At 44.5% G+C, this 12,221-nt stretch overlaps 1 protein-coding gene across 5 annotated transcripts in view; it reads left to right on the forward strand.

Moving 5' to 3' along the window:
* Nucleotides 1-8,691, forward strand: part of Kcnk2 (potassium two pore domain channel subfamily K member 2) — a 176,864-nt gene extending 168,173 nt beyond the window's left edge. For all 5 annotated transcript variants that reach the window (XM_040738351.1, XM_040738352.1, XM_040738353.1 and 2 more), the window contains one exon: nt 6,558-8,691. In XM_040738351.1, coding sequence (XP_040594285.1) covers nt 6,558-6,875 — 318 coding nt within the window. In that variant the 3' untranslated portion in view covers nt 6,876-8,691. The remainder of the gene's footprint in view (nt 1-6,557) is intronic.
* The last annotated feature ends 3,530 nt before the right edge of the window (nt 8,692-12,221 follow it).

Below are 12,221 nucleotides of genomic sequence, written 5' to 3' on the forward strand. Positions count from 1 at the left end.
AGGGCTGTGTGAGACAGCTGGTCACATTGCTCCCAGTCAGGAAGGACAGAGAGTTATATGCTGGAGCCCAGCTGGCTTTGTCCTTGACCTGGTATTTATACAGTCCCTAAAGCCCCTCCCCCTGATAGGATGGTTCCACTGCATTCTGAATGGCTCTTCTGTGTCCACTTAATCCTCTCTGGAAGAGTCCACGGAGACCCATCACTAGCCAGGCCAGATGGGGAAGGCCAGAGTCTGCGACTACTTATAAGGTGTTGTCATGTCGAGCAATTGGAACTGTGAAAATGGAGATGACACAGACGGGGAATCTGATTAGAGGAATCTATACAGTCAGCTCTGTGACTAGAAACTTAGAAAGTAGGTTTGGGGAAACACATGCTGGACCTTAACTCTGCAGACCTGGCTAGGCATTCGTGCTTCTCATAGGCTGCCTCTGCCTGCAGAGAGGAACACGATCTTTTATCAGATTTAGGAAACAGACAGGCTTTGACCTGATTATGTATAAAGAATATGATTAGTTTGCCATTCATTCACTCATCTGATTTGCCCAGCTGACACTGGCTGGATTCTCCATATCTTGGAGCTGGGAATGCCCAACAGGACCCAGCAGTCAGATCTGTCTCCTGTCATGAAGCCAGATAAGCAAATTAAGCCAAGAATTATAACAAGTTGTACCGAGAGCACTGGGAGGGGAGGACAGGGTGTACAGAGCGGCCCAGGAACAAACAGATCAGAATGTATGCTAGGTGATTGGGAAACGGTTGCATGAGGATACTCAGTCCCTGTGAGCAGGAACTATCCTGGAGGGACAGAGAAACACTGTTCTCTGGACTGAGGGACTGGCATGTCTAGGAGATAGAGCAAGTGTAGCCCTGAAAGAAATATGCAGAGGGATCCCGGGAGCAGTGCTGGCTAGGGCAGCTGGTAGGAGTTGACTCTTGAGACTACGGTAGGCAAGCCCCAGATTGCATGAGATCCTCGGAAGAGATGGAATGTTACAGAATGTCGCGGTTGCTGTGTGGAGAATGTGTTTGGTAGGGTGGGGGATGCTGGGAGATTATGGGGTGGTTTGGGTGGGACAGCAAGGGCATCAGGGGAGCTGACAGCGGGTGATCTGATATGAGTGAGAGCAATCGCGAGGAAGGAGAGGGTGACCATAGCAGTTTAGCAGCCTAGTGCCTGCAAGCGCTGTGACGGCATGTGCAAACCTCAGACTCCCAGACATCAACTTGAGCACTTCAGCAGTGTCACCGGGGAGACGTGGATTTACGATGCCTTCCCATCTTTCAGAGTGAGACGCCCACTGAGCAGTCTGCTAGACACTATGTGTCCAGGGTAGAGCTGACCTGGAAATATGGATCAAAGAACTATCAGAGAGCGTGATCACTGACAGGCAGAAAGCTATGCTCATCCAGGGAAAGAGAGAGGACCGGAGTCCGGAGGAAGTTAGGGGAAGACACAATGAAATGAGTGCAAGGTAGACTGAGAAGCCCCGATCTGACCATTAGCACGCAGGAGAAGGCCCTTCAAGGAATGGTCACCCTGAGGAGTGGCCGTGGTGGCCATTCAGGACCGCAGTGTGGCCTTCAGCTCTGTCGAGAAATGATGTACCCTGCTATGCCTGAGTGAGGGGGAGTACTGCTGTAAGATCTTCTCAAAAAATAAAAGCAAACAAATTCAAACCAGTTTAATGCATGAGAATTCATTTTAATTTCCCAGAATATCGTATCGACATTTCAGACAACAAAAAATCTTCTTATACATTTGATTTATAAGGAACTTCTTTTCGATTTTTTAAAAGATTTTAATTATTTTATGTGTGCAGGTGTTTTGCCTGCATGCATGTATGAACACCCTGTGTGTACAGCGCCCACAGAGGTCAGAAGAGGGCATCAGATCCCCCGGAACTGGTTATGAGTGGTTGTGTGAGTAGCCACGCAGGTGCTAAGAGGCAGACCCGACTCCTTTGCAAGAGCAACAAGTGCTCTTAACTGCTGAGCCATCTCCTCAGACCCTCCTTCCTTCCCTCCTTCCTTCCTTCCTTTCTTTCTTTCTTTCTTTCTTTCTTTCTTTCTTTCTTTCTTTCTTTCTTTCTTTCTCTCTTTTTCTTTCTGCCTTCCTTCCTTTCTTTTTTCTTCCTTTCATCCTTCCTTTCTCTCATCTTTTTTTTTAACATAACACCTTCATTTCTTGGATGGATGATTGATCAGAGTTGAAATGAGTCTGTACTTCAGGGCCCTGTTGTTTGATGGCTAATGAGTATGTTGTGCTACAGTTGTATCACATCACCATTTGTTTTTTTCTTTCTTTTGAAATGGGAGCAAATTAATCTTTTTCTTAAGGAACTGGAATGATTTTTTTCTTTCATGTGGATGCTTTGATTTTGTTTTTGGGGACCTTTTTTTTCTTCCATATTTTCAAAGCTTAGCAGTTATGTTCCCTAAGTCCAGCATCATAAAGAGTAGTGAAGACAGGCGTGATTAGGAAAGAATGGGCACTACTGTTGGTTTTGATGAAGAGCCAAAGGGTTTGTCTTTATGGGTTGACTCATTGTTTCCCTTAGGATATTCAAGCCACACACACTCGCTCTAGTAGCATCACCGGCTGCAGGGTGGGCTTCCACCTAGTGTGAATTCTTTGCATTTCTCCATAAGATTTCTAGACTTAGAATTAATAAATAATGAGGGTACACTTAGGCATCCTACCAACACTGGCTTCAATATATTTATCAACCATAGGATCCTTTGTATTTTAAAAACACACTCACCCAGGCAGTGGTGGCACACACCTTTAATCGCAGCACTTGGGAGACAGGAGCAGGCAGATATCTCTGTGAGTTCCAGGCTAGCCTGGTCTACAGAGTGAGTTCCAGGAGAGCCAGGACTGTTTCACAGAGAAACCCTGTCTCAAAACGGGGAAGAAACACAAGAAGAACAAGCCCAAACTCACACGTGTGCACACTCATCTCTCGTGTTTGCTCTTGTGCGGCAGCTGATCTCCAGTTTTTATTGCACACTCATCTCTCGTGTTTGCTCTTGTGCGGCAGCTGATCTCCAGTTTTTATTGCACACTCATCTCTCGTGTTTGCTCTTGTGCGGCAGCTGATCTCCAGTTTTTATTGCACACTCATCTCTCGTGTTTGCTCTTGTGAATCGAATGCTCGATAGGGATGCCAAACGGCTGCCTGTGGGCACGCAGGATGTGCTTGCACCCTGAGTCACTCTCCCATTTCCCAGCTTGTATTTCTGACTCCTCCCCCTTAAGCTGTGAAACCCTCCAGAGGCTATTTGTCCACCAGTGGGGACTCTGTCAAAATCAGGAGAATCCCATTCCCCAGGGGGCAGAAATTCACACCCATGCCAGAGATCAAGTACAACTGAAGATGAGAGACCAGCAGCCTGAGGATCAGACAAGTCAAAGCCTTCCTGCGGCTGCCACTTTCTGTTTGGCAGCGATGCTCACACGCAGGATTTCTTGGCTCTGCAGAGAGTTCTCTGTCACGAGCAGCCTGGGAGGTCCTGGTGACTTTGTGAAATTTGCTTATTGAGAAAATTCAGGTGAAGGCCAAGGTTCGTACTTTCTCCAGATCTCAGGATCTCTTCATTTCAAGTTGCAGTGAAGACAGAGCTGAGCTGTTTAGCTTTCTGTGGGGTGCCAGTAATTGGGTCCTGTTTCTGAAGTGGGAAAGCAGAGTTTATGTGTGGCTGTGCATAAAAGGTAGTAGTGGGGCTGTGTAGAATTCGGCCTAAAATAACTCTCAACTAGAACTCAGTAAAAAGAGCTGTGCTCGCTAACACAGGTCTGGGTGGCACTGTGTCATATCCTGGATGTTTATGTAGTGCATGTGCGCTCGCTGTTGCTCTTTTAGGAAACCTGCTCTACTAGATTGCTGTAGCAGCATATAGGGGAGATTCTAGTGTTGTCTTCGACCCACCGAGAGTATTACACTAAAGCAGAGAGGTTGAGAAACACAGATCTGTAGTGATCAACTGGCAGAGTGAGGATTTGTACTTGGGGTTTAGTTCCCTCGTAGGATCAGATAAAGCAAAAATATCCACATCTGAAAAAGTGACAAATGGTCTGTCTCTGTGCTTCCAGCTGCAGTAACAACAGGGAAAATTTAGCAAAGATGTGGCCCAGTCGGGATCACTGTTGCTGCTCACAGTGCTCAAATGCAGAAGAAAGGAAAGGCCAACCAGTTACCCTAAGATGTCACACACCGCCATCCTGTTAGTTACTTCACAACTTGCTGTGGCCTCTGTGACAAAATGCCTGAGGGAGGGAGGGAGGGAGGGAGGGAGGGAGGGAGGGAGGGAGGGAGGGAGGGAGGAAGGAAAAACAGAAGGAGGGAGGGAGGAAAAAAGGAAGGAGGAAGGGAGGAAGAGGAAGGGAAGGGTTGGTTTACTCGGGGCCCATAGCTCAAGGGGACACATATCATGGCGGGGCAGGCATGGCAACAGGGTAGCAGCCAGCTGGTCACATTGCATTGGCATTCAGGAAGCATAGAGCAGACAGGAAGCGAGGGGCCGGGCTGTAAAGGCTTGAGTCTTACCACAGCTCCATCTTTACGGTTCCAAAACCTTCCCAAACTGTGTCACTATCGGGGGACCAAGTCTTCAAAACCACGAGCCTGTGGGAGACAGGGCACGTGCCAGCCTTGATACACCCATCATGCTTGCTGAGAAATGCTAGGCTTCTGACAAACCACCAAGGACGTGTAGGCACTAACAAGGAAAGGGGCCCAGACTGGTTTGAAACACAGCCATTTTGCAAAACAACTCATTTACTAAGGACTTTTTTTTTATTGTACAAAATATGGAAGAGGAAGAAAATAAGACGAGCTTATGTAAAAGAAAAGCAGTGACAGCATGTGGGCTTTGCGACACCAGCTTTTATCACCAGCGTGTCAGGTAGAGAGGCTGTGATTTTAGTGGTTTAGTGTTTGCTCATTCGATAGGCGTTTGTTGAATGTCTGCTACACACCATCGACTTAGTGTCAAGGGTATACAGAGAGCTTATACTCTGGCTAGAGATAATACAAAGTTAACCAATGAAAAGATTAACTGTTGACTTTTGATAAGCAAAGGGCAAATTTTATAGCAAAAAATCCTTTTTTTAAGATGAGAGAGTCAGAAAGAGAGAGAGAGAATTACCTTAGAAAAGGGAGGGAAGCCCTCTAATAAAGTAGCCACCTTTGGGAGTATGGAAATGAATTAGATGCCATATCTTGTTCTTTTGTTTGTTTCTTTGGTTGGTTTTGGTTTTTAGAGACAGGGTTTCTCTGTGTACCTCTGGTTGTCCTGGAACTCATTTTGTAGTCTAGGCTGGCCTCAAACTTACAGTGATCCACCTGCTTCTGCCTCCAGAGTGCTGGAAGTAAAGACATAAGCCACCACAGCCCAGCTTCATATCTGATTCTTGCATTCAGGGACAGACACTCATTTAAACAGAATATGTAGATTAGTTTGCTTCCTCTTTGTATTAAAGCTTATATTAAACTTCTGCTAGGAAAAGCTCATCAAAGAGTAGACTAATACTTGCTGAACTTACTGTGGGTTGATTATGAATTGTGAAACAGAGCAGGCGTACTCCTCCATAAAATCATCTGCAGTGGGAGTAATGGTGGAAACGATTCAGGTGGAATTATTTTAATTTATTAATAATTATTCTCATTTCACAATACATTTCAAATTTCACATCAGGCCAGGCCAGGAGGCATGCCTTTAATCAACCAAATACCTGGAACAGAAGGACACATTGAATCCTAGGTCACAATGAGGCTGTGTGCCGAGACCTTGTTGCAAACATTTATTTTATTTTTTTTAGATTGTTGTCTATGAAGTAAACTAGGATAATTAATGCATTAGAAAACAGAAACTATTTTATCTAAGAACTTACTAATGGATATATTTAATCTTTAAGCTGTAATTTTTCTTTAAAATTAAGTTGCAGTTGCAGAGAGACTAGATATTTTAACCTTTGATGGTACGTGTGTTATTTCAAAACCTAAGGACAGTGTGTATTCATGGAAAAGCACTTCAGTGTCAGACAGCATACACTCTAGACATGAAGATCATGTGGACTGTGTTTTCACACACAGTTAGCCTGGACAGGGAGACAGCTGGTTAAGAAATAGGAGCATAGCATGAATGGTGAATGATGATTTACCACTACATGTGAGGTTCCTAGGGAAGCAATGTCTCACTGAATCACAGCTCTCAAAGTAGGTTAGGCTGGCTGGCCAGCAAGCCTTAGGGATCCACATGTTTCCTACTGCATCTGACTTAGCATTTGATCATTCTATTACAGGACTCTTGCATAAAATTAAGTGTGTCTGGAGCCTTAGAAATATAATTTTATTTCTCATGTTTATGTTCATGATATTTTGGAGCCCTTTCTGCAGGAATTTGACTCTTGTCCTGTCTGCATGGCTGCTAATCACAGTCACTGTCAGAATAGATACCTTCTCAATAAATCCCCCAAATGAAACACGAACTACACAAGACATAGCTCCTGTGTTGACGGCTTCCTCTTTCTTCTTGGCCTCTACGCTCCAGGTGGGAGAGTTCAGAGCACATGCTGCTGAATGGACAGCCAACGTCACAGCCGAGTTCAAAGAAACAAGGAGGCGGCTGAGCGTGGAGATCTACGACAAGTTCCAGCGTGCCACATCAGTGAAGCGGAAGCTCTCTGCGGAACTGGCCGGGAACCACAGCCAGGAACTGACTCCTTGTAGGAGGACCCTCTCGGTGAACCACCTGACCAGCGAGAGGGAAGTCTTACCTCCCTTGCTGAAGGCCGAGAGCATCTATCTGAATGGCCTGACCCCTCAGTGTGCCGGCGAAGAGATAGCTGTCATTGAGAACATGAAGTAGCTCTCTTCCGGAAGAGGGTAGCCGTTGGGGAGGGCTTCTCTAGGCTCTTTGTGACTGCTGCCGCCGGTAGCATTCAAACACTGTGCATGCTGAGCTCTCAAAGGGAAAGGAGACAGATGCAGCCTTCGGTCACCTTACACCCAGGGAGTGTGGAGTCCCCAGGCAGCCCTCTCGGGAGGCTTGTGAGCTGTCCTTCTGAGTGGCGAGTGATGGACGGGCAGTGTCGGATGCCTTTTCGTGCCCAGACTGTTCCCCTCCCCCTCTTTTCCTAACGTGCCATAAGGCCTCTGAAGGAATCGGAATGCTTTGGTAGTCATGCAGCTTGGAGGGATCCGCCCCTGACCTTTTCAGGGTTCCCCTGACCGAGCCTGGATATGGACCACTTAGGGATGACAACATTTCTTTCTGTAAATGGCAAGAAATTCTCATGCAGCCTTTTACCTAAGAAATTTTCTGTCAGTGCCTTAACTTTATGAAGAAGCAGGACCCTCCCTAGTGGGTTTGTGGTTTCCCCTCCCTGCCCCCCCAGGCTGACCTCTGCTGATTCTTACCCCCCCCTTCATATACTGTACCTGGCCGGAAGCAATGGGTAGCTTGGTGGAAGAAACAGATGCAGGCCACGGGCACAGAGGCGACACTCAGGAGCTCTGGCGTCACAAGGCACCGCCGAGAAGGGAGGTCAGAGAAGGCCCTCTGAGTATTTATTTGACTGGGGTACCAATGGTACATCTATACATATGTACAGAGTAATAATCACCAGGCCGGTAACATCGGCTGCTTCTACACAGCCCCTCCCCCCTCTTTCCTGGCAGTATTTGAAGTTTATCACTTATTAATAACTAGCCATGTTTTAAGGCAGAAGAAGTGAGCACATACTTCTGTAATCCAAGCGGTCTAATAGGAAGCCATCTCAACAGTTGGCATGAATTCACTCTGGTGAAAAGAAGACAGTGAAGCCACTATGTGTATTTGCCAATAGATGGCTCACTGCCAGCTTGGAATAGCCTAGAAGGCTAACACCCTTTTCTTTTCTTGACTGGTTCCTGCCAAATTGTAGGGTGGGGTGGTGCCCAGGAGGAGGGGGCTACAGCCCCCAGTCACCTAGAGTCCCTCTGCAGAGGTGACTGATTGTGAGCACAGACTCTGGACTGGGGACCTCTGTGACTTTTGCACATGGAATGATACAGACCACCAACCTACATCATCTCTGCCAGTAGAGAAAATGCTGGGTAGCACAACATACACCCCCAGAGCTATTATTTTTTAGATAAGAGAAAAGCTAATAATCCATTTAATTTAAATGTATATCCTATAATTCTTTTGGATGTTTCAAGATTCAGAAAAAAATTTCAATACCTGCATCTTGTAAACTGCCACCCTTTCCTTTATTTTCATACTTACATCTACTGTACACTGTATATATAACTTTTAAAGTGCAGAAGGAAAATGATTCCTCTACATGTAATTGCAAAAGTGTGATTTCTTTTCCTTTTGGAGGAGGGATGGGCATATGTGAACAAGTGGCATTCAGATTAAAGTCTTAAGAAATAAACCCAGGATCTTTTAAAAAAATCTTAAAGACATTCATATTTTCCAAAATTTGAATTTAAGCTAGAAATGTAAATATCCAGTTAGCTTGCAGAGAGTACTTTTATAAACCCACAGAAGTTCTAACCAAATTTTTAGCAAGTCAGGCCCCCTTACAAAGAAAGCTACACCACCTATTCCTTCAGTAACCATTCAGAAAGCTGATATACAATGGGATGCGCCACGTAAAAACTGTGAACCAGACAGACAAATAAAGTTTGTAAGTAAAGCCGGAGTTTCCTGTTTGCTGTGAGAGCTTCAGTCTAACGGAACTGAGGGGTGATGGTTTTCCTGCTAAGTCATTTTGGCAGGTAATGGCTCTGGTCGGTCTTGTTGGTAGCGGACCTGGGGACTTGCGCATGCGCACATAGTAGACGAAGGACTACAGTGCTGATGTTTACTTGGTTTCTAGCACAGAGTAGCCCAGGCTGGCTCCCAGGGTGCGATTCTTCCACTCCACTCTCGGAGTTCTGAAGCGATAGTTATACGCTGCTTTGTCTGTTCCTCTGTAAGTATTCATGATGCTTAATACAGCCCTCTTAAATACACACACTCGGTAATCTTTGGAGGGTGTTGTCCCAGAGCAAATGGCGGCAACTTTCGGGAGATGATGCTTGTAGTTTCATCGAATTCCAGATTGTTTCTACCGTGTCTTGTCACATGCCTGAGTCGTTTCATCATCGTTAGAACGCGCACCCTGACACTGACCTAGTCTGGGGAATGAGCACAGACAAGCAACTGCTGTTGGTAGAAAATGATAATCAAATTATCTGGGTAGTATTAAAACCTAAGGAAGGCAGCTGTCAACTAATCTTCTAGACTTTATGCCCCAAATATTGACTACTTACCATTTTTCATTTACCCTCCTTTTCCCCCTTTTTTGCAGTACAGGGGATTAAGTCTAGGGCCTTGAGCTTGCTAAGTAAGAGCTCTTCCCTGGAACTGTGGCCCCAGGCCCCTTTCTGCCTTCCTATGGGGTTACACTAGGTTGCCTAGGCAAGCAGCAGATGTGCAACACCAGGCACAGATGTACAGATTCGCTCTGTGTACGTATCTGAAAACTGGTGCCCACACCCGTGGTCTGAATATAAATTCCCCTAGCGGCTTCCCACCTGGCGATGCTGCTTGCAGACGCTGTGGGACCTTTAGGAGGTTGAGATGCGTCACTGGTCACCGGGGATGGTTTTTATAGTCTGTGCTCACTTCTTGCTTGCTCTGTTTCCTGAGTGGGAATGGAATGTGGCCAGCGAGCTGCCCGTTCCCGCTGCCACGCCCCCCCCCCTCCCTTGTTGCCAGGTCTTCCGGCCGTGATGGAGTCCACCACTCTGCAACTGTAAGCCAGACAAACCTTTTCTCCCTTAAATTTTCTTTTGGTGAGTGTATTTTACAACAACATAAAAGAAGCAAGTACATGACATCACCACAAGACTGGGGAGATTTTACCACGGCTTGAGGATTACACCAATTGAGATTGCTTTTTATCTTCCCCGAGCTTTGATTTTATTTTTTAATTCTTCTATGAAGAATACTGATTAGGATTTTGATGTAACTTTGTATTTTTTAGCGAGGTGGTTTTCTTCTGGATCAGTAATAATAGCATGAGTTCTATCTTGGGGACTATTTGGAAAAAGAAATTTAATACTGGAATAAAAATCAGAAATTCCCAGGTTCTTAGTCTCAGACCTAGGGGGTAGGGGCAATGCCCTTTGTCCGAGGCTTCAGTGACTAATGAGAAAGTGATTCCTCTGAAGCCCTTTCCGTTTTGTTGTGGGCGTTTCTAGGCCTTGCCCCATGATTTATGTCACCTGTGCTGTTTTTATGCTTCTCTCTTATAATGCAGTAAAATGTAAAATTTCAGAAGCTTAAAGAGACTCAAATATGTTTCTCAGCCTCTGGGGGAGGAGGAAAGGGTGAGGGGTGATATATATGACTTTGCTTCTTTCTCAAATTCTAAGAAGCAGATGTTGTAACGTGAATGTTTTTCTAGCCTGGCTAGGGTCAACCTGCCCCAAAGAAACACACAGACCCTATATTAGTTATACATACTGTTGGCCTTTTTCTAAGGTTTCTTATTTGCTAGCTCAGTCTTAATTATTCACCCATTGCATAATAATCCATGTATTTCCACGTGGCCTTATCTTACCAGAGATAAGGTATGGTCCTTTTTCTCCTTGGGGGTCTACATCATGTTTGTTCCGTTTCTCCGCAGAGAAGAGAGGGGAGCGAATTCCTGCTTGTCCATGCTTATATATACTGATTCTGTCTTGCTATGTCACTTCCTACCTGGATCACATGGCAACTCTTCTTTACTACATTTCCCAGAATGCTCCTCGACTCCTAGTCCCACCTACCTTGCCTCCCTATTCGTCAACAGTGCTTTATTCAACAACCAATAAGATAAGCATACACACATAAGATCATTCCCCATCAAGATAGGGTAGAAAGGAGATCAAATCCACGAAATTCTGTGTCACTGATCAATCAATAGACTGATTTGATTCTCGAGGTCAGATGTCAAAAAAGATTTCAGGAAGTTTTAGATGAAATGCCCAAACTCAAATCTGGATGCTCTGGAGACTTGAACTAGCTATGCATGGTTCAGATTTTGGTTTTACTTTTCACATTTCTTTAAGTTTTTGCTGTTCCCATAGAACTTATACTATATTCATAGTTTTCATGTCTTATTAAAGTGGGAGTATACATTTGGGGGGTTATATAAAGATGCCTGTTTGAGTCCCCAAATTGCTGACATTGGTTTGTTCTAACATGTATTCACTGAAGTATTATGTATAGTGGCATTACTGACCTGAATGTGCTCAGGTACCACCTCCAGCGTAGTGTGGCGATATCTGTCTACCTTGTGGGCACTTTGGAGGAGGACACCCATTGCTACTTTACAATGGGAGTTGTCATAAGGCCCGCCTTCCTCTGTCACCCACACCCTAGCTCAAACGCTTCTGTGTCTTTCATAAATACATTTCCACATAAAACACTACTGCTCCCTCCTGAAAGATGAAAATCCTAAGCACACAATGTTCAAATCCAGCTGATGTCTGTAATCCCCAGCTCAACGGATAGGCTTCTCATTTGCCTGTTACTACACGTTTATTCCTATCATTAAGGGCTTTATTATTTTCATTTCCTGCTTTTGATTCATGGGTACCTGCTATCACAACTTTTCAATTATTATTTAATTTTGTAAGTTTGTCTAGGAATTAGTCTATGAACATATTTGCTAATACTAATAAGTGAATGTCTTTTATTGGCATTAGCTGAATGCACACTTAATATCCTTGCCAAAGAAAAATTAGTTTTTTTCATTTTTAAATAATTGTATAAGCCATCTGGAAGTGAACCCAGTATTTGGCACATTCAGGTTATTTCCAATAGGGAGTATTATCACTTGCAAGGTAGAATTTTTAAATGAACTCAGAATAAGTGTTTCTCACTCGGGAATGGCTGACTGTTGTAGGTGGTGCTCCTCTCTTGCATTATACATTAAGAGACACTAATATGTCAATCATTTTTGTACTGTCTACTTTGCTTAAACACCAAGTAAGACCTTCAAATTATATTAATATTAGACTTATATTTCTGGAGTTCGTTAAACATTTTTAAAACAAGCATCAGTAAGTGATGTTTCCTGGCCCAGATTAAGATATAATCAGTAACCAAGTGTTTCATATTTGGGACAATGTTGCATGAAGATTTTATCCATGTATCTTATGAAGTCTCTTTGCTTCATGTCAGGTAGGAGTT

Source organism: Mesocricetus auratus, unplaced genomic scaffold (genome assembly GCF_017639785.1).
Source record: "Mesocricetus auratus isolate SY011 unplaced genomic scaffold, BCM_Maur_2.0 Super-Scaffold_100676, whole genome shotgun sequence".
NCBI lineage: Eukaryota > Metazoa > Chordata > Mammalia > Rodentia > Cricetidae > Mesocricetus > Mesocricetus auratus.